Below are 23,391 nucleotides of genomic sequence, written 5' to 3'. Positions count from 1 at the left end.
CAAAGAATAAACTGTACCAGTTCTCAGGAAGTCTGTGAAGAATACATTTCAAAGACTAAAAAAAGGTAAGTGGCACGCAGCTGGCTTTTAAATATATTAGATATGTGACTCAGAACTAGATAGAAATAAATGGCAACTCAGTGCAGGGGACACAGACGAATGAGCTACATGAGCTGATAGCTATATAAGGGGCTGCTGGAACCAGTGACATTTTGTTCAGCTCTGTGGCTCCTTAAAGGTATTTGTGGTAAGGTCTGGAAATACTGGAGTGAGGGACCTAAGAGAACTAGTAGGATACTTAACACCATATAATAGAATCGTAAAGCACAAGCAAAATAATCTCATAATACCTATTAACACATGTGTTCATTTCTGATTCAGCAAACTGAGGTCATTTGACAGTTTGCCAGTAGTTTTGGTTATCAATGAAAATTACCAACAACCTTAAAATATTCTAAGGCTTAGGTGCTGCTTGAAAACTGACAACACTGTACAGGTTCTTTAAATGGAAATTCTTGTGCTTCCTAAATGGATTACAGAGTTTCATCAAAGAGTCCACACTTTGCAATGTTCAACCGTGCAGGAAATAATTAATTTCCTAACATAAATTACAAGCCCATCTCATTTTTATTAGACTGTTTCCTGATTGTAAAACAATGTTTCTTAAGGAGAAGCAATAGCTACCTTTTGCAGTATTTATGCAAGGCATTCAAGAAGCAGGGAAGAGGAATTTTTGCAGTTGGCCCTTGTATATTCGGGGAGTGGGGAGATGGGTAGGTGGCTGAAACAATTAAAATGTCGAACAGGCAATTCTCTATTGAGAAACACACATCCATGCTCTTAGGTTGGTCTTACTTTGTTCATAAATATCTCTCCTTATCTTAATAATTGTGCTTTAAAACGATGTTAGAATCATTTTTAACTCTAAGTCTGATTTTTTTAAATTAAATTATACAATGCTGAATGGAGCTGGACATGGTGGCTCATACCTGGAAGCCCTGCACTCCAGGAAGGCGAATTCAGGTGAATATTGGTTCAAGATACATAGTAAGTTTCAGGTCAGCCTGCTCACCTGAGCTACATAGTGAGACTTGTCTCAAAGTTGGGGGTGATGCTGGAGAGATAGTTCAGTGACTAAGAGAACTGGCTGTTCTTCCAGAGAACCATGGTTTGAGATCCAGCACCCATATTGTGTAGCTTACAATCAGTTTCAACGGATGCAAGACCCATCTCCTGGCCTCTACAGGCACTGGGCATGCATGGGATACACATACATGCTTGCAGGCAAAAACTCCTATACATATAAAAAAAGATAAATCAAAAAGAAAATTTAAGAAAAGATAAAAGGAGAATAGCCAAAAAGTCTTTTTCTTACACTGTTGTATTTAGTTTTACTTCTTCAATAATAAGTGAATTTTAAATCGTCCCCATGGGTTCCTGAACTTAGTGATCTCAATCCTGAACTCTTTCTTTTACCACACTGAAGCATCAAAATGTTCTTCCTAAATGAATTATCTCCGTGGTATTTGGCTTCTCTCTGCTTTTCCTGCAGCTATCCCTTCCTTAGACATTCCTTGCTTCTCTTTGGTTTTTCTCTGTTTCCCCACTATCAATTACAACTTTCCAATCCCCACTGTCTATGTGGTAACTGTAATGGAGCACGAGGCCCTGCTTAGGTCACTACAGAAGAGGAGAGGGCAGCACATCACAGGCAGAACAGGAAGTGCTCCGTCCATGTATGCTACATCATTAGATTCACCCAATCACAGGCTGAAAGTAATCAGAAAAAAAATGTCAGCATTGGTCCTGTACAGACCCTCTTTTTCTTTGTCATTGCTCCTCCAACAATACAGTAGGACAGAACTTACATTACACTGTTAGAATTACACTAAGTATAATCTAGATACCATTTAGAGTATTATAAAGGGTGCTGAACATAGCTTATATGAATACTTCATCATTTTATATAAGTAACTTGAGAACACACATTTTTTTTTTTTTTGTAAATGCTGAGGCAGTGAGTCATTCCCCCATAGACACCGAGGGACAAATGTACACAGAGTATCCCAGACCAGGTCGGAGGCTATATATTGGGTAAGCATAGATACTTAACTCTCTTTGTGTTGACCTTGTTTGCCCACAGCTATGACAGATACCAACAAGATGATCATCAATTTGGCTGTCTTTGGCAGGACTCAGAGTGGGAAAAGTTCTACTGGGAATATTCTTTTGGGAAGTACCGACTTCTACAGTAGTCTCTCTCCAGGCTCTATAACCAAAGAGTGCAGCCTGGGCCGCAGTTGTCACCTCCACAGTTTCATGCGTCGAGGCGGACAAGAAATAACCCTGCAGATACAGGTATTGGACACTCCAGGGTATCCACACAGCAAGCTGAGCATGGAACATGTAAAACAGGAAGTCAAAAAGGCCCTGGTGCATCACTTTGGGCAAGATGGCCTCCATCTTGCTCTGCTGGTCCAGAGAGCTGATGTCCCTTTCTTCGGACAGGAAGCATCTAACCCAGTCCAGTTGATCCAGGTAATATGAAGGTGCAATTGTCTGGCACCATTATTGATTTGGGTAATACAAAGATGCAATTATATTGGCACCATTATTCCCACCTGTGGGCATTATCTGCATAGACAAGGCCCAGGAAAATTGGCTCAAAAGATACTTGAATTACAAGTGTTAACCATATATCAATAGTCAGTAAAAAAAGTGACTTGATTTTCTGCCTGTTCTAATTTGTAATTTCATTTAGAGCTGTGGTTCTCAACTTTGCTAATGCTGTGACCCTTTAATGTAATTCCTCATGTTGTGGTGACTCCCAACCATAAAATTATTTCATTTATATTTCATAACTGTAATATTGCTACTGTTATGAATAATAATGTAAATATCTGGTATGCTGGATATCTGACAAGAGACACCCAAGGGCACCACCCACAAGTTGGGAACCACTGTTTTGGGTCATAGACAGAAATTTTTAGACACTAATTTCAGAAGCTAAGCCTTACATCTTAAGAACCTTGAACTTGAGTCTATTACGATGAATAACTAATACATAGCCAGTAATGGTCAGGATATCTTTAATAAGTAAATGCCAACTGACAGGAAACCAGAGCGAGGTGAAGCAGCAGACAGAGAGCCACCATGTGCCTTGGCTATCCCTTTAAACCTTTAGCATGTCACCTTGACATCACTTTGACCACACCCTGGTGGGTGTGGTCAGACACACTTGCATCCAGCCCTTAAGAGGCATGGTTACGGTGTCTCCCTACAATTCCCCTTTTAGTCTATAAGAGGATTAAAACTTAACAGTGTAAAGTATCCAAAATTAACAATCATAAAGGTGAAATACAAGAAGATACAATAATCTGCTATGTCACATCCTAACCATGTCTATTTCAGCTAAACCCTAAAGTCATCTGAAAGAGGTGTCCAAGCCTGAACATCTCCTTCCAATCCCAACCCTAAACAATAGGAAAGTATCCTTAACTAGGTGTACATTATCCTTAGTGACAACTTGAGTCAGTTTGTGCAATATAGCCCTTGAACTATCTGTACCAGAATCATCTGGGCAACTTATTAAAAATGCAGATTTGCCCATGACTATCGAAGCAGCATCTCAAGAGTGAGACTTGTGCATCTGCATTTCCATGGTTTTATACAGGTTTACTAAAATAAGGTGGGTTCAAAGCTACCAACTGAAATACCCACACACCATTGTAGCTGGAAGTTCCTCTCCCACCCACCAGTTCCCAAATAACCACTCAGAGACTTATATTAATTATAAATGAATCAGGCTTTTACTAAGTAGATCTTGCATTTAAGTCAATCCATTTCCATTAATGTATATATTGCCACGTGGCTGTGGCTTACTGGTAAAGCTCTGACATCTTACTCCTCCAGCAGCTACATGGCATCACCCTGACTCCACCTTCCCTCTCTCCGTATCTCTGGATTTCCTGTCTGGCTCTATGCTGCGTGGCTATTGGCCAAATAAGCTTCTTTATTAACCAATGGTAATAAAACTATCCACAGCATGCAGAGGGGCATCCCATATTACGCCATACAATATCAAGGGGACAATTTGTTATAATTCATCAACACATGCATATTTATCCACTGGTGATTATCACACATATTGCTGAGCACTTGCAGGGACAGGAGGCCTGACTACAAAAAAAGATTATAATCTAAAAGAGGCAAATAAATGTGAGAAACAACAGTGTGTTAACTCTAAAGTAGTGAATGGGTGAGAGGAGTGATGCAGGACTTTTTAGCATCGAGGCAAATGCTGCAGGAAGACTGAGCATGGTCTAGGACAGTACTTACATTGCACTGTTAGAATTACACTAAGTATAATCTGGATGCCATTTAGAGTATTATAAAGGGTGCTGAGCATAGGTTATATGAAGACTACATCATTTTATATGAGTAAGTTGAGAATGACCAGGTTTTGAAAAATGCTGGGGCAGTGAATCAGTCCCCCACCAACACTGAGGGATAAGTGTACACAGAATATCCCAGGCCGGATCAGAGGCTGTATATTGGATAAGTATAGATACCTAACCTTCTTTGGGTGCCTTATTTACCCATAGATATGACAGATGTTCAGATTAAGGACTTTCCCCTTTCAACAGGAAATGACAAAAGATTAACCTAAATGGAAGATACACTTTTTGTAAATACAAGAAAGAAATCTGCAATTTCCATATTTTCCTGCCATAGCACCTATAGAAAATTCTCCATTCCAGTCATGAACTAAAAAGACTTTAGGCAGAACCTAAACAACACATGCTACATGTGTTTATACCCATTTATTCATTCATTTATCATTAGTTGCTAAGTTGGGGGCTTCATTCATTGGACAGTCCAACAAAGCAGTTAGGTAAGGAGAAGGGTTTTAGAGGAATAAAGAGTGTATATGTGAATACTACCAAGAATAATGTAGGAAAAGGGCCCATGTGTACTGTTACTTACAATCCCTAGAAATTATTCACTGACCTGATCCATTCTGGCTAAGCTCTTGATTCTCTAGAGAGGGTTAAACTAATTTAACTGCTGAGCCTTAATAGTAGGGGTTGCCCTAGTCACTGTGTTCAGATGAAGGACTCGTCCCTTTCACAAGTGAAGACAAAAGATTGACCCAAATGGCAAACACACTTTTTGCTTCTCAATGGTTATTCGTGTTTGTAAAAGTTTGGGGGAAAGACATGTGTGTAATTACAAAAAAAAAAAAAAAAAAAAAAAAAAAAAAAGTAGTAGTGGAAAACTTAGTGACAGGAGCAAAATATTCATCTTCCAACTCCTGAAGGCTCAAGTCATGTTGTCAACAGTAAACAAGATGGTTGTGATTAAGATATGATATGAAATCTAAAACACACACAGCTCCCCACACTATTACAACCTATATTTGAAAGCACTCCTGGTAGGAATCAAGAAGCAGGAAACCTGCACCCAAACATCAGGATGATTTTAAGAACATATTTAACATTCACTGAAGGCTGCTTTGTATAAATTCACAAACAACTACTTCTCGAAAAACATCTTGATTCTCTCCATATATCTCACTATTCTTCCCTGTGGTGCACTATGCCAAAGCCAAAAGGATTTCAATGTTAAACGTTTTGAAAGTAGATTCTTCTAGTGTTAATATACAGAACACTATTGCTACAAAGCAATTTAATTCATATTTGTCTCTTTTCTTTTGAAATGGTACCTGCATAGCTTTCTCCAACAGCCGTTTCCTTAAGTCATTGTCTATGTCAGGAGTTGAGCGAAGTTCAGATCCTGTTTTTTTTCTAGAATACATAATTTCTCTTTTTTTCTTGAATATCAGCAGACAAGACTTATCAGTCCTCAGAGCAGCCCATGAGTGCTGGAAGTTGTTGCAGACCTGTTTGGGGTCCCTTTTGATCTTCTGTTCATGGTCTCTGAGGCACAACTGGATGCTTATGACTTTCTTCCTGAAGGTGCCTCAGATACCCACTGCTGTCAGCTGTGTGCGCTCCCAGATCAGAAGCAGTTGCCAGATGTCTTGATATTTGACAGGACCAAGAGCTGTTATGGTTCATGGGTTCTAGGCATTCCCTGGAAATCATTTCCTTCTTGGCTATTTAAACAAGGAGAATGGAGTAACTATCCTTTACCTTTCTGGGTAAGGGGAGAGTCCTGGGACTGAAGGACTAGCCTCGTCTTTTCTGTGCCTTTCTGTTGTCTCCTGCTTTGTGTTTTAATATTGTGATTTAATATTTGTCATAGGCTGCCAGCTGTGATGATTAAAGCATTTCCCAAAATGATCTTTTTCTTTCTTTATATTAGGTCCATACTAGAGATGTCAGTGAGTTGTAGCCTCCAAAATGGGAAAGGAATGATTCATGTGAGTGTTAGGAGGAATATTATTTGAATGTTAAAAAGAAAATTCACAAATATATCAGAGAAAACATAATACAATCTCCTCTACTAAAGAGACAGCATGATGGAGACAAAGCCACTCTATGAACTGAACCTATTGTACTAACTAGAGCCTATATTCTTTTGTACAATCAATCATGGACAGTGTTACTATTGTGAACAAGCAGGCTTCAAGAATGTGTTTCTGTCTTGGAATCAACCACTCAGCTGTTGCTTGATGTTGCTGGTGGGTGCTCATCAGACAATAGGCTCACAAAGGCGGTGATGGGCCTGAATGTACTAGACAAATCTCATGGGCCTCCTCAGCAGTTAGAATGTACTCAAAGACAAGCCTAATGTTATTAGCCTTTCTTGGTTTTAGAGTCTCAGTAACAATGGATGCTGACTTTATTGATATTAAAGACATCTCTGAAATGCTTAAAACAGCTCAGCTTACAAAGGAGAGCTGCTGAAGACAGCAAAGCAGCACTGTTATAACTGGGGAGCACTCATTCAAGTGATCCACAGAAAGGGGTGGCTTATTACAGAGGTGAAGAACATGGCTTCTGAGTAAGTTACACATACCTGTGCCCACGTTCCTTCTTAGCTACTTGTTTGCACCGTGACCTTGAACAAGTAGCTTCTCTGGTTAGCAGCAAGAGATATCTACTTACCTGGTTTTCTTTTCGATTGCAATATGGTCTTGGCAGTAGTAAATCCTTTAACTGAGACACTGATATATTAAGTGCAACATAAATATTTAACTGTGTGAATTATTTCATATTATTATTAGTCCAGGCTCTGACAGTCAAGGAACTTTTTTTCTTTTATTTATTTATTTATTTTTACTATTTTATAAGGCCTGCCAATAATCAGCAATGGGACTATGTGACCACATGACCATGTGACTTCCATCAAGCCACAACCATCACAAGGCCTCAATACTGTCATGTTTAAAAGAAGCGATTTGAATAGATGCTTTCTAGTGTTGAATATTCCCTGAATCTGACTTAAGGTGTTGTCATTCAGCTTTGCCTATCTGGGAAGGAAAATGTGACACTTTAAAGTGGGATGAGAGTAAAGAAATAACACATACATACATGCACGCGTGCGTGCGCGCGCACACACACACACACACACACACACACACACACACACACACACACACACACACGTATGATCCTCCTGTTCCATGATAACTTTTTTCTCAGCTGATGTAATTGTTGGCTTTTTCCTAAAGTTTCCCCCTAAAAAGTCCAGATGCTATGATTTCATCAACCACAAACAAATGGGGCAGGGCTGGTGAGGTCCTGAGAAAATGAACCATTCCTGGAAAACAAGTTTATATTCTAGCTAGCTGTCCCAAAAGGACTACATGGACTCATACTCGTGTGCACTGTGAAACCAAACAACCAATGGTTGCAGCATTTCCATTCAACTTAGTACTATATTTTAATTATTAGCACCAGATAAATTACTTCTGCTTACTTAAATTTCTTTTGAGACATCAATCAACCATGATTGTTCATTCTCTAAGTCCACAGAGAGTATGCTTGGCCACTGACATGATGACTATCACCAAGTGACACTATTTTTAAACAGTCAACTATTTTCTGGCCAAAGACCAATCTAAAGATTATAAAGTAAATCAGCCATACTTTTCTGGTTTGGGCAGTAACTCAAAAGTGCACTTTCTCTCACAGTTGAAGAGATAAGTATCCTTTCATTAAAAAAAAAGTCTTTAAAGACTTCCCTGTGGCTGCACATGTGGGCTTGTGAGTGGCCCAGCGTTCAGTGCTTCCATTCATCTATCCTGAGTGAGATAACTTTGAAGTATAGAAACCACTGAAGAAAAATAAAAAGGGCCGAATGGTGCTCTTAGGCTCTAAATGTGAGAAATGTTCAGATATGAGTGTGAGCAAGAATCAATATCTGGACCTGAGTGAAAATAAAATCCCGATACCATACAATCTCGACTCGTACATTATGTTAATTCTTTTTAAATTTTATTATGACCTATCATCATCATTATTAGGCTATGTATATGTGTCTATGCACAGGGGCCACAGCGTGAGTGTGGAGGTCAGAAGACAACTGGGATTGGCTTTTGTGTGGACTCTAAGCATCTAACTCAGGTCATCATATTCTGGAACTTTTGGGGCCCTTTCGTGGTTGCCTGATGATACAAGGGAAATCCAGGTCTCTTCTTCCTAGTCTCAGTAATATAGTTTAAGAATGCTCCAAACAAAAGCTCAAGGAAATTTTTATTAGAGTTAAAAAAAAATCAGAGCAGGTAAGCTGCGAATCTCAGCAGCTACTCAAAGGAGCAGTATGGAGGAGGGAAGCTGGTGTGGAAGTCAGACACAGGGTGGGAAAGCAGCCGGTTGGTGGGAGGGATGCTTTAGAGAAAGAGTAGGAGAGCCCCCAGATGCTGGGGAAGCTCAAAGTGCTATTGAGTGAGAAACTTGTTCCACCTATTGCTTTAGCATGGCTTAGGTGAGTCTGCCTTTCAAGGGGTGGTCCCTTGGACTGGCCTAGCTGGGACACTGTGTCTCTACCCAGGCCAAAGAGCCTGTTCTCTTGATGAGAACAAGCTTTCTCCAGTGAGCCTTTAGTGTTAATCAGACATACAGGCTCAAACTGTAAATACTTTTATCCCCTGAGCCATCTTGCAGGCCCCTGTTAATTCCTTTGTAGCAAGTAGCAGGTATTTATGGTCTCTTAGTTCTTGAGGTCAGAAGTCTGAAGTCACAGAATTGGCAAGGTTTGTTTCTTCTGAGGGCCGTGAGCAAATGATGTGTCCCAGGCCTTCTCCTGGACTGTTTTCTCCTGTACAAGACTATCTGCAGGGTCCAGGACCTTTTCCTTATATTTGTGTCTCTGTTGAAATTTCCCTATTTTATAAGGGCATTAATAATTCTGGACCAGGAGCTAACATAATGACTTTTCCTTAAATTAATCACATCTTTATGGCACTTTTTCCAAATAAGGTCACATTCTGAGGGACTGGGGATTAGGACTTGGCATATGACTTAGGGGAGGACACAGTTCAACCCTAATATTACTGCTCATTCACATTGCAGCATGTGTCTCCTCTCTACCAGAGATATGTTCAACACACTGCAAGCACAACAGTCCTACGAATATCTTTGCCATGACATGGGTTGTAGGCATCAATTGGACACTTAGATTTATAGAGTTATGCTCTTTAATGGTTCAGCAAACATGAGATTTCAAATGTATTGGGATTTAAAAGCACATGACACTGTGACAACTGAAGCACTACTTTGAACAATCGTTGTGTATTACTGTTAAGACATGTCTGATATACGGATCTCTAAAAGTCTGCTCATCTTTTCTTGAAACAGGATGTTTTAGGGGAACCTGTAACTCTGTGGTGGTAGGACACAGTCCGTTAGGTACAGGATGTTAGGGAAGCTGTAACCCTGTGGTGGAGGTAGACACATTCTGATGAGGTACAGGATGTTTTAGGGGAAGCTGTTATTCTGTGGTGGAGATAGATACAGTCTGTTGGTTAAGAGCAAATAGGTGGACTCATCCCTACAGAGATTTGCTCTGCATGCAGCACAGACTGTGAGAAATCTACCACGGTGAGCTATAAAACTCAGAAGTACACGATTGTGTCCCAGGGAATAAAATTCAGAACGGAACCCTCAACACCAAACTAAACCTGCTATTTGACTCAGCCAAGAGGATTCAAATCCAAAATCTTACCTCCCTCCTCTCTCCCCCTGTGCTCCCAATTTGCTCAGGGGTTCTTGTCCCCCTCTCCTTCTTTGGGGGACCATGTGTTCTTCTCTTGGGGTCCTCCTTGTTTCCTAGTTTCTCTGGTGGTGTGGATTGTAGGCTGGTAATCCTTTGCTCTATGTCTAATATCCATATATGAGTGAGTGCATACCCTGATTGTCTTTCTGTGATTGGGTTACCTCACTCAGGATGTTCTCTTCCAGTTCCATCCATTTGCCTGCGAATTTCAAGATTTCATCGTTTGTTTTTTTCCACTGAGTAATACACCATTGTGTAAATGTACCACATTTTCTCCATCCATTCTTCAGCTGAGGGATAACTAGGTTGCTTCCAGGTTCTAGTTATTACAAGCAATGCTGCTATGAACATAATTGAACATATGCACATTGTTGTATGAATGTGCATTCTTTGAGTGTATGCCCAAGAGAGGAATTGCTGGATCTTGAGGTAGATTGATTCCCATTTTCCTGAGAAACCGCCATACTGATTTCCAAAGTGGCTGTACAAGTTTGCACTCCCACAAACAATGGAGGAGTGCTCCTCTTTCTCCACATCTTCTCCAGCATAGACTATCATTGGTGTTTTTTATTTTAGCCATTCTGGCTAGTATATGATGGTATCTCAGAGTTGTTTTGAGAAGCATTTCCCTGATGACTAAGGATGTTGAACACTTTCTTAAGTGTCATTCAGCCATTTTAGATTCCTCTATTGAGAATTCTCTATTAAGTCTGCTCCCTACTTTTTAATTAGATTGTTTGGTGTTTTGGTGGCTAGCTTCTTGAGTTCTTTGTATATTTTGGAAATCAGCCCTCTGTCAGATGTGGGGTTGGTAAAGATCTTTTCCCATTCTGTGGGCTGCTGTTTTGTCTTGTTGACTGTGTCTTTGCCTTACGGAAGCTTCTCAGTTTCAGGAGGTCCCATTTATTAATTGTCTATCTCAGTTCTGTGCTACTGGTGTTATGTTCAGGAAGTAGTTTCTTGTGTCAATTCTTTTAAGGATACCTCCAACTTTCTCTTCTAAGTGGTTCAGTGTGGCTGGATTTATGTTGAGGTCTTTGATCCATTTGGACTTAAATTTTGCACATGGTGATGGATATGGATCTATCTGCAATCTTCTACATGTCTGCGTCCAGTTATGTCAGCACCATTTGGTGAAGATGCTTTCTTTTTTCCATTGTACAACTTTAGCTTATTTTTCAAAAATTAGGTATTTGTAGGTGTGTGGGTTAATATCAGGGTTTTCAATTCAATTCCATTGGTCGACCTGTCTATTTTTGTGCCAATACCAAGATGTTCTCAGGACTATGGCTCTATAGTAGAGCTTGAAGTCAGGGATAGTGATGCCTCCAGAAGATCCTTTATTATACAGGGTTGTTTGGCCTATCCTGGGTTTTTTGTTTTTCCATACAAAGTTGAGAATTGTTCTTTCAAGGTCTGTGAAGAATTGTGTTGGGATTTTGATGGGGATTGCATTGAATCTGTGGATTGCTTTCGGCAAGATTGCCATTTTTATTATATTGATCCTACCGATCCAAGAACATGGGATATCTTTCCATTTAGGGTGAGAAGGGGAGGGGGGGAAGAACAGGAGAGAACAGGGGGACAGAGATAGGGGAGGAATAGAAGAGGGCAAGAAAGGAGATGCCTTGATAGAGGGAGTCAGTATATGTTTGGAGAGAGGTCTAGAACTGGGGAAAAGTTAGGGGATCCACAGGGATGACCCAACTAAGAATCTAGGCAGAGGTGGAGAGGCTGCCTTTGATGCCCTTCGCCTATAATGAGATCGATGACACCTTGGTTGCCATTTCTAGAGCCTTCATCCAGTAGCTGTTCGAAGCAGAAACAGGTACCTACAGCTAAACACTGAACCATATTCCTGGAATCCAGTTGCAGAAAGGGAGGAGAGATGAGCAAAGAAGCCAAGACTGTGCTGGAGAAACCTGCAGAAAGAGTTGACCTGCCATCCTCTGCTTGGATTGTTAATTGAGGTCAAACTTAGAGATCTCTGGACATTTCCCTGGTGCTAGAATCCGAATCCTCTTTAAACCTATAATGCCTCCCTCTATTGTGATATCTCTTTTCTTGCTCTCCCCTGACTAAACTAAATCTTCCTGCTCTCTCATGTCATCCTCTCCCCTCCTGTTCTCCTCTCTCTCTCTCTCTCTCTCTCTCTCTCTCTCTCTCTCTCTCTCTCTCTCTTCCTTTCCTTTTGCTCCCTCCCTCTCTCCCTTCTTTTCTTTCTTTTTAATTAGAAAGAATATTTTACATGTCAATCCCAGGTCCTTCTTCCTCCCCTCCTCCCCTGCTAACTAACTCCCCCAGCTAACACCCTACCAATCCCATACCCTTTCTGCTCCCCAGGGAGTGTGAGGCCTTCCATAGGGGGGTCTTAAAAGTCTGTCATATCCTTTGGGATAGGGCCTAGGCCAACCCCCTTGTGTCTAGGCTCAGAGAGTATCCCTCTATGTGGGATGGGCTCCCAGAGTCCATTCCTATGCTAGGGATAAGTACCGATCCACTACAAGGGGCCCCATAGATTTCCAAGGTCTCCTCACTGACATCCACATTTAGGGGGTCTGGATCAGTCCCATGCTGGTTTCCCAGCTATCAGTCTGGGGACCAAGAGTTTTCCCTTGTTCAGGTCAGCTGTTGCTGTGGGTTTCACCAGCCTGGTATGGACCCCTATGCTCATCATTCCTCCTTCTCTGCAACTGGATTTCAGTTCAGTTCAAAGTTTAGCTGTGGGTGTCTGTTTCTACTTCCACCAGCTGCTGGATGAAGGCTATATGATGGCATATGAATTAGTCATCAATCTCATTATCAGGAGAGGGCATTTAAGGTAGCCTCTCCTTTGTTGCTTAGATTGTTAGTTGGGTGTCATCTTTGTAGTTCTCCAGACATTTCCCTAGTGCCTGATTTCTCTTTAAACCTATAATGTCTCCCTCTATTATATTATCTCTTATCTTGCTCTCTTCTGTTCTTCCCCCAACTCAACCTCCCTGCCCCATCATGTTTTCCTCACCCCTCCTCTTCTCCCCTTCTCATTCTCCTAGTTCCCTTTCCCCTCCCACCATGCTCCCAATTTGCTCAGGAGATCTTGTCCGTTTCCCCTACTCCAGGGGACCACGTATATCTCTCTTAGGGTTCTCCTTGTTTCCTAGCTTCTCTGGCGGTGTGGATTGTAGGCTGGTAATCCTTTATTCTATGTCTAAAATCTACATATGAGTGAGTACATACCATGTTTGTCTTTTTGTGACTGGGTTACCTAGCTCAGAATGGTTTCTTCTAGTTCCATCCATTTGCTTGTGAATTTCAAGATTCTGTTGTTTTGTTTTTCCTTGCTGAGTAGTACTGTGTAAATGTACCGCTTTTTCTGTATCCATTCTTCAGTTGAGGGGCATCTAGGTTGTTTCCAGGTTCTGGCCATTACAAATAATGCTGTGATGACAGCTGACCTGAACAAGGGGTTGGTCATGGACTTCAGACTGATAGCTGGGAAACCAGCATAGGACTGTTCCAGACCCCCTGAGTAAGCATGCCAGTTTGGAGTTCTGGGCAATCTATGGGGCCTCTGGTAGTGGATCAGTATTTATCCCTAGTATACGAATGGACTTTGGGAGCCCTCTCCACCTGGAGGGATACTCTCTCAGCCTAGACACGCAGGGGAGGTTCTAGGCCCTGCTTGAAATGATATGGCAAATTTTGAAGATCCGCTATGGAAGGCCTCACCCTCCCTGGGGAGCTTAAAGGGGTTGGGATGGGTGGTAGTAGGGCAGGGGAGGAGGGGATGGAGAGGGAACTGGGATTGACATATAAAAGAATCTTGTTTCCAAAGAAAAAAAGAAAAAAGGAAAAAAAAGAAAGAAAGAAAGAAAGAAAGAAAGAAAGAAAGAAAGAAAGAAAAGGAACAGTTGACCTGACCTAGCGAGAGCAAGGAGACCCTAGTCTTAAAGCTGGGGAACCAGCATTGGACCAAACCAAGCCTTCTGAATGTGGGTGTCAGCTAGGAGGCCAGGGTAGTCTATGGGACCTCTAACAGTGGAGCCAGTGTTTATCTCTAGTGCACAAATGGACTTTGGAAGCCCATTTCCTATGGAGGGATACTATTGCAGCCCAGATAGATGAAAGAGGGCCTAGGCCCTCCCCCCAAATGATGTGATGAAATTTGATGGTCCCCCTTGGAGAGCCTCACTATCCTTGGAGAGTGGGTAGGGGCAGGTTGGGGGGAGTTGGTGAGGAACATGGGAGGATGGGAGGGAGAGGGAATGGGGGGATTGATATGTGACTAAAACAATAAATAAAAATAAAGACAAATCCAAAATCTTCTGCAGATATTGCCGAGAATTCACAGCGTACTGGAACCCTAGGATGACTGCAGATACACAATGTGCCTTCAAAGAGGTCACTGCTATGTTTCAGTAGTATACGTATAAACAAATGGCTCTGATAAAAGCTAGACTGTTCCCAGGGTCTGTCATTAGTATTCAAAGCCATAGATATCTCTAAAATCCCTGTCTCAGAGTTTTCATAGGTATTATCATATTAGACCCACTTGTCCTGACTCCTTCCTTTACTTCTTCTTTTCTTTACTCTTTACCTCCCACTCTTCCCTCCATTTTACAACAGCATAAACACCAAGCATGAATTTGTTACATACATTGAGACACGGCTTCCCAGACTGTTTCAATGAAAACATTACTAATGTAGATGCCACAGCAGGAATAGTTATAGTATGATGGCAAAGCTTTGTGTTGACAGAGTATGATTATGTCTTAAAAAAAACTCAAACCACACCAAACCAAACTGAAATAAGAGAGAAAGTGGGAATGGAGATAGGAGGCAGGAGACTAAAAGAGATTGTCCATTTAAAAAGCATACCATAATACTTCCACTAATTCTTCAGTTTTGTTTCCTTTCTTCTAGATGGAAGTCTTTGCTATTTCTTGTTATATTCATTCATAGACATTTTGCATTTTTTGAAAAGTATTATAAACTGGTAAATATTTCAGTTGTGGGAGCACATAGAGAGGAGAAAATGTTCCTTTATTGTCACTTGGTTATGATTTCATATAAGCTTGGAAACATTCCAAAGTCAAATGATTACTCCTGGATGCCTTTTGCATTGGATGAGCAATATGCCACATGCCATGGTTTCTGCTTTCTATCAGTTAATTTTCACTAATCAAACAAGAATTTATTGCACAACCAAGCCTCACATATCACTAAACAAAGGGACAACAGTCTTGAGTGCTTTTCAAGCACATTAGAAGAAGCCATTTGATAAATTGCCTTTGATTCCAGGCATGTGGCAAGAGGAACATGAGGGTTACAGTAATCTTGTGTAGTCGTTCCAACTCACCAAATGGATTTTGATCTTAGCTTTTCCATTACTTGTCATCTAGCTAATCAATAGAGCATAACCAGATTATGTCATTTTAATCCCTTAGTAGATACTTTAGTGGTGATAACATGACATCCAAAAAAAAAATAGATGCTGTAACAACTGCCTCGCTCAAGGTACCACAAGTTAAAGAAATTGAGTGGTTCTAACAGGGTCTGGTTGTGGTGTAAAGTTACAAGCAGCCCCTGAATTCTGGTCATACTACATGCAGTGTAGACGGATACTCTGCAGTGTTAAGTTTTCATGTATCAATTATAACAGCAAAGTAAAACAGCAAACTAAAGCCTTTTGTTGTTCAGAAACCCCCTCCATCTTTCTTGATGTGCTAACAACACTTGAGCTCATAACCACTTCCTATTACATATATCAGCTTTCAGAAATATCATGACACATGGATCTGTTGGCTAATGACACCGGACTTTAATAATGGCTTTGCTCATTTTTGAGGAATAGAGTCCAAGGCAAATAGTCATTTAATTTCTCTTTCTTTCAGGAACTTCTGGGAGATTCTTGGAAGAATTACACTGCTGTTCTTTTTACCCATGCAGAAAAAATAGAAGCAGCAGGGATTAGTGAAGATGAATATTTGCACGAGGCTTCTGATACCCTGTTAACTCTGCTAAATTCCGTTCAGCAGAGGCATGCTTTCCTGTATGATAAAGGAAACTGGTGCAATGGACAAAGAATTAAAATCTTAGAAAGAATCATGGAATTTATAAAAGAAAACCATTATCAAGTTCTTAATTTTACATAAAACTTTGTGCAAAGAAAAGAGCACGGGCATCAATTAGGGCCAGAAATCTGATTTTGAAATATGACTTTGTTCACATGAATATTGGGTATGAGAATTTCCCGTACTGCTATATATCCATTTTGGAAAATTGCAAATAAAAACTAGTATCAAGGATTTAAGATTTCTAATGCAAATCTCATGATATCAGAATTGTAAGTATTTATCCAACAGAAAGTATATTTATGCATTAAGAAACATGTATATACAAGAATGCTCATGGTGGCACCATTCATAATAGCTAAAAACTGAAAACTGTCCAAATGTTCATTAATAGAATGATGTGCAAATTGTAGTATATTAATACAGTGAGGTGTTACAGTGATGGAAATGAACAAACTCAATTATCTGTAACAGTCAAAACAACTGTTTAACTACAAGGCCAAGAGAAAGAAGCCAGACATGAAGTGTGCCTTATGCCACCTAACTACTCTGGAGGTAGAAGTGATGGGGATCAGGGAAGCAAAAGGATGCTGTGGAGTAGCTTTGGAGATTTTGATAACGCCATTTCATTTCATTCATTATCTTGACACAATTTCATAGGGTGTGTACCTTGTGAAGAAAGTGGAGCAAAGTTTCTTGTAGTTTATGAGCCCCTCACTATATTTGAAAACAAGCTAAAATGAATAGATTTTTAAAGAAATTAACCTCACTGCTTACTTGATACAAGAGACGGAAAATTGCCAGGGTAGTTTTCCTCTCTTGGAACACATACTCCTTAGTTACAGCAACAACTGTGTGAATCAGAGTGTGATAGAGTCTAGGTGTTATCTTTCCTTTCTGCTTTAGGGAGACCCCCCTGGCCCTATGAATGTTTAGAAACATTAAGGAAAACTCAGAGCAAGCTCTTCAGCAAATCCCTACAATCACTATCATGGCTGACTAGAAATGCAGTCTTGACTGAGGAATGGGGTGCCTCCCGAGTCTCTTATTTGCATTTCTACAAAGCTTTAGGATGACTTGCCCGTTGAGAGTGTCCTTCAGGGTGGCTTTAGTACAACAGCAATAGTGAAAGGAAAGCAATTCTGGTTATCAAGAGCCAAATCTATCACCAAGCCAGAATCATATCACCTTCATATGTGATCATATAGGAATTTTCCCAGAACACCACTAACTCATATATGGTTTTCATAAAGTTACATCATATTTGTTTTATTTTTCTTACTATGAAAGACTTGTAGTAATTTACAGTAGAAAGAGGATTATAACTGGTGGGTTTTTTCCAAAAGCAGTTCTCAAAAGGCTACTTTTATGCTCGCTATTATTTCAACTCTAGCACAGATGGTGTTTATTAAATAAATCATCAACTTCCTACTTGTAAGGGAAGACAGCTAAAGATAGGCAGTGTCAGATTCACCCTTAAAATTCTCTCCCATTATCTTATATATTGCTCTTTGTTATAGGGAACCAGAATGGCTTAACTATAATGTTTGCTTAATTGATACATAACATTTGTACATCTTCACAGTTTATTGTGGGAATTAAATGCATGTTATATAATATGTAATGATAAAATCAGGACAATAGGCCTTTGACTTCTCATGTTATTAGTAATTTTTAAATGTTGGGAAATTTGTAATTTCTTTAATCAATTTTAAATATACCATAGACAAATTAGCAATGTGACCTAGTAGTGGAGTGCTTGTCTAGCTTGCACAAGGCCCTTGGTCCAATCCTGTCAAGGCAAAAATCAAAAGAACAAAATGAATTTGGGAAGAGGGGATTGGCAGTGGTGGTGGAAGGGGTGGAGTGAAAGTGATGGGTTTGTGTTACGATAAATCTTTCTGCCATGTGGGCGGTCTCTACCAACTGCCTGGGTTCTGCCTGCCGAGTTAGGGCCCAAATTAATGCAGAGACTTGTATCAGGTACAAATGCTGCTTGGCCAATGACTAGGATTACTAGGATTCCTCATCTGCTAGCTCAGTCTTAATTATCATAAATCTATATATTTTATAAGACTTATCTTATAGAGGATGCATTCCGCTGGTGCCCTCTTTTGCCGGTGGATCACATGGCGCATATGGAGGAAGAGCAGAGGGGAAAAAAAGGGGGCACTTCCTGGTTGTCCTTCCTTAAATATAAGTCTCCCTGCTATGCACTTCCTGCCTGGATCACCACTTCCTACTACACTTCCCAGAATCCTCCTTGACTCTTAGTCCTGTCTAACTTGCTGCCTCACTGGCCAAACAGTACTTTATTTATCATCCGGTAAGACAAACACATACACAGAAGCACTTCCCATATCAGGTATGCATTTCATGTATGTGTGACACATAGCAGCTTTAATAAAGAACTAAAAGGAAATGTATAATAATTGATAATATGGTTATCTTGCACCAGATGAGCAACACAAAGGATTTCTCAAACTCTGATTTTCTATACTACTTGATTCCCAAAAGTTCAAGTTTTCTGGGTTCTTTTTCTTTTCTTTCTTTCTTTCTTTCTTTTTTTTTTTTTACAAGGTTTCCTGATATTATCAGATTGATTTTTCTAACATTTCCTAAATTTATTTTGAAGTTTGGGTATACAAGTGTTTTGTCAAATAACATTCCATTACTAAATCATGTCCTCTCTTAAAGCACAAAGGATATTTCTCCTTATTTTGCCTTTGTTATTTGTTTTATGGTCTTGTTATTTCTTGTATTTTCCCACTGATTTCTCTAATTTTGCTAATTTGATAATGTTATTATATCTGTGATGTTGGAAGTTCTATTGGAATTCATACATGTAACAGGAAATCAGGTACATATTTCCTTACCACTGAGTAGTACTCCATTGTGTAAATATACCACATTTTTTTTTTTATCTATTCTTCAGTTGAGGGGCATCTAGGTTGTTTCCAGGTTCTGGCTGTTACAAACAATGCTGCTATGAATATAGTTGAGCAAATGTCCATTTGGTGTGAATGTACCTCCTTTGGATATATGCCCACGAGTGGTATTGTAGGGTCATGAGGTAGGCTGATCCCTAATTTTCTGAGAAATCGCCATACTGATTTCCACAGCGGCTGTACAAGTTTGCACTCCCACCAGCAATAGAGGAATGTTCCCTTTTCTCCACATCCTCTCCAGCATAAGCTGTCATTGGCTGTTTTTTGATCTTAGCCATTCTGATCAGTGTAAGATGGAATCTCAGACTAGTTTGATTTTGCATTTCCCTGATGACTAAGGATGTTAAGCATTTCCTAAAGTGTCTTTCCACCATTTGAGATTGTTCTGTTGAGAAATCTCTATTTAGATCTGTACCCCATTTTTTAATTGGATTTGTTGGTAGTTTCAATTCTAGTTTCTTGAGTTCTTCGTATTTTGGAGATCAGCCCTCTGTCAAATGTGGGGTTGGCAAAGATCTTTTCCCATTTTGTAGGGATCCATTTTGTATTGTTCTTTGAACATTTTGAAGCTCATAAGATAGTATACTTGAAATTCTGAGCATACAGGATAGTACACTGGGTGCTTTTGAGAAACGAGCCAGAGCCTGATTAGTGTGTGCCCTTTTGGGGACTTTAGTGATTTCCATCCAAACCAACTGGCTCTAATTTTTCTAGATATAAAATCTCAAGGAATAATCTCTAACTTGATTCCTGTTTTTTTTTTTGTTGTTGTTTTTTTACCTTTTTCTTTTTTAAGTTATTGTAGATGCAAAAAACTTACCACTCCTCCTCAAAGTGCATCCCTTAGAGATACTCAACATGGAGCTTACTAAGAGTAACTATGGTCCAGGAACAGACTGCATACCCCAAATGCTATGTTCCAAGGTGATAGCAGTTTGATGATGTATTTATGGTAACAGAACAAAGGATTTCATAAATCAGTGCACTTTCAGTAAAACGGTGGTCATAGAAAAGCAGGGAAATTCTTCTGTGGGCCTCAGAAGCTATCTGACAACAACCTTAGCCCACTGGTTGGTTTCAAACGAGGAATCTGCTCCTACATTCCAAAGGATTTATCTACTGGTCACATGGATCTTAAGACTGGTACTGAGGAGGAAAATAAATGGTTCTGAAGTGGGTTAAAGGTGACCCAACTTGGCTCTGGATTTGCAACATTCCAACCTCTTCACATCACTCAAGTTCTAACAGTCAGCCTTGCAGAAGGGTCAGTGGAAGGCGAGGTTCTTTTCAGAAACTTTGCTTCACACTGTTTTTTTTTATTTATTTGTTTTGGGATGTTATTTCTATTTCATGTGTATAGATTATTCGCTTGCATGTATGTTTATGCACAACATATATGCAATGCCCTCAGAGGCCAGAAGAGGGTGTTGGTTCCTCTGGGACTGGAATTATAGAAAGTTGTGAGCCGCCATATGGTTGCTGGGAATTGAACTCAGGTCCTCTGGAAGAACAGTCAGTGCTCTTAACCTCTGAGCCATCTCTCTAGCCCCCACAGCATGTTTATGGATACCTGCCTTTTGGCTTAGAACTGCTTCCTTTTACCAGCCTACTAGATTTTGGATAATACTTTGTTTTCACATAAGGCTAAGATTTTCAAGCATTACTGTAAGAGGACAAACTAAAAATTAGAGGAAAAAAATGAAAAAAAAATATAAAGGAGAGAAACCTAATTAGGAAGCAACAGTTTTCCTTAGCTGAGGTAGGTACAGTAAGTAAACAAAGCCCTGGAAGACGCATTGGTCACCATTACTTACTTACATAGTAACCCTTCATACTTGGTGTTCTCACTTAGATGGGACAAACTTCTTAGTACCTCTTAGTGTATTAATTGGGATGCAGGATACTCAAGAAGAGTCAGACCATGTCTGCCTTTCAGGGAACTCTCACTGGCGAATACAGATCATTAAGGAGCTTAATGACGCCCTGGACCACCTCCCCCTTTTCTGTGAGGCATATGGTCTCTATTCTGTTTCCTCAAATCTGGATTTGAATAAAACCATGTCCTCTAGCAATTGTCGTCTCCTCCCTGGTTTGTCTCAATAGAGGATGGCCAGGCACTGGTAACAGATTGCTACTTCTGAATTTATTTTAAAAGTAAATTTTATTTCACATTCTTCGAATGTTTTTGTTTTTAATATGTGCTTCTTTGGGGAGAAAATGGTATCTTTTCATGTAACAAATGAAGGTTACAGAAAGAAGTTATTTCAACCACAATTATTCTTTTGTTAACTTATTGAAAGTGACTTTTAGTTTGCATTTTCATCAGTCTTTTAAGAGAGAAATTCAGTTGTGATGTTGATTTTGGATGACTCTTCTCTGCTCTTTCCAAATTTCCCAGGTGTGAAAATCGGAGAGGGTTTTAATGAACTAGTATCAGCCAAATATTTAATCTTAGGGCTAAAATCTTAAGGGGATGTATATATCAAAAGCATTTCTCTATGGGGATGTATAATATTCTAATGAGGCAATTTACAAAAACAAATGTGATACTTTGTAAGGAGTAGCCTTGCCAGAAAGGCCCCGAAGGCCGATGAGCAAACATTAACTGATATTTGGACAATTCTGTAGGCACTGTATAGCAAGGGAGAGCAAGAAGAATAGTCACCCCTCATCAAAGAGGATTATTCATTGTGATTACTGAGCCTCAGGCTTGTTTTGCTCTTGTTGCTAAGGACAATAGCTCACCAGCTAGTAAATGATGATGATGATGAAGGCAAAATCTAGAGAACTGGGAATAGAGTGTGTCAGAAGGAGGGGGAGTAGAAGCTAGGGATAAAAGGAGAAAATACAAACAAGGGGATACATTAGGATGAAAAATACAATATTCCTAATTAACTCACACTCTGAAAATCCAGATGGCTTGCTTTCAAATCAGTAATTGTTTCATTGTTCCAGGTTTTTCTTCCAAATACTTTTGGAGTTAACTCCTACAAATCATCACTGCCAAGACTTATTCAGAAGAACATCTACAACTCTACAGTACAAGAAACAAGTGTGAGCAAGCTGCTCCACCCTGTTCCAGTCAGCTGGCACCTGAACATGCAGCTCTGCAGAGATTTTTCTGCCTCACTGTTGAAAAACTTAAGGTTACTACCGAAGAATCAGCTATGAGTGGGCCTATCCCAAAGGAGCTGTTCCTATTTAAAAGTCATCTATCTATCCCATCCATCCATCTATCTTAAACCTAGTGATTCTGTTATTAGTCAATTAGGGTCAAAATCCACTCCCTTACTTTCCAAAAGAAATTGGAAAACAGATATTCCAGAAAAAAATAGTAAACAGAAATTATTAAGTTTTACCAAATTGGGGAGAGAAAACTTAATGTTTCCCCCTATCAAGTGTGTGGCAGTCTTCATACAACTGATAGACCACTACAAGAAAAGCACCATAAGACATACAGGTTTAGGAGAGAAATCATTAACTTTCCTTGGGACAGGCTTGCAAGAACCTGGGGGCTGTAACTGAAGCAGAGACCATGGAAGGATGCTGCCAACTGGATTTCTCCTCATGGCTGGGATGTCCTACATCAATCATTAATAGAGAAATGCCTTACAGATTTGCCTACAGGCAATAAGACAGACACCTTTTCTCAACTGAGGTTCCTCTTCCCGGATAACTATAGCTTGTGATAAATTGACATAAAACAACAGGCCAACAGACTGCAATACCTTACTATTAAACCATAACCCTCTATCTTAGTTATTGTTCTACTGCTAAGAAGAGACACCATGACCAAGGTTAAATCATAAAGGCATTTAATTGTACACTTCTTATAGTTTCAGAGAGTCAATCCATGACCATCATGGCAGGAAGCAGACAGGCATGGTGCTGGAGTTTAATATCCTGATCATCAAGCAGCAGCAGAGAGAGAAAGACACTGTGCCTGGCATGGGCTTTTGAATCCTCAAAGCCCACCCCCTCTAACAATGCCACACCTCTTCCAATAAGGCCACATCTCCTAACCTTTCTCAAACAGTTCCACTAACTGGGTGCCAAGCATTCAAATAATGAGCTTATGGGGCTCATTCTCATTCAAGCTACCACATTCCATTCCCTGGTCATTACCGGCTTGAAGTCATATGATAATACAAAATGCATTCAGTCCATTCCCTTTGAGACTCAAGGTAATCTTGTAACTGTAA

General features: G+C 40.0%; 1 protein-coding gene across 1 annotated transcript; it reads left to right on the top strand.

The window, feature by feature from the left end:
- Positions 1-2,145: 2,145 nt before the first annotated feature.
- Gimd1 (GIMAP family P-loop NTPase domain containing 1) lies at positions 2,146-16,322 on the top strand. Its single transcript, XM_035450821.1, has 2 exons — positions 2,146-2,538; positions 16,062-16,322. The coding sequence occupies exons 1-2, from the start codon at positions 2,146-2,148 to the stop codon at positions 16,320-16,322; spliced, it is 654 nt and encodes a 217-aa protein (XP_035306712.1).
- Positions 16,323-23,391: the final 7,069 nt, after the last annotated feature.

The sequence above is a fragment of the Cricetulus griseus genome (assembly GCF_003668045.3).
Source record: "Cricetulus griseus strain 17A/GY chromosome 1 unlocalized genomic scaffold, alternate assembly CriGri-PICRH-1.0 chr1_0, whole genome shotgun sequence".
Taxonomy (NCBI): domain Eukaryota; kingdom Metazoa; phylum Chordata; class Mammalia; order Rodentia; family Cricetidae; genus Cricetulus; species Cricetulus griseus.
This window is presented reverse-complemented; position numbering and strand designations above follow the sequence as displayed.

What these genes read in the sequence shown, in the direction of transcription:
- Gimd1 (XM_035450821.1), top strand. Translation starts at nt 2,146, where the DNA reads ATGACAGATACCAACAAGATGATCATCAATTTGGCTGTCTTTGGCAGG. An exon ending in ACCCAGTCCAGTTGATCCAG is followed by an intron (nt 2,539 to 16,061) that starts GTAATATGAAGG and finishes TCTTTCTTTCAG; the next exon opens with GAACTTCTGGGAGATTCTTG.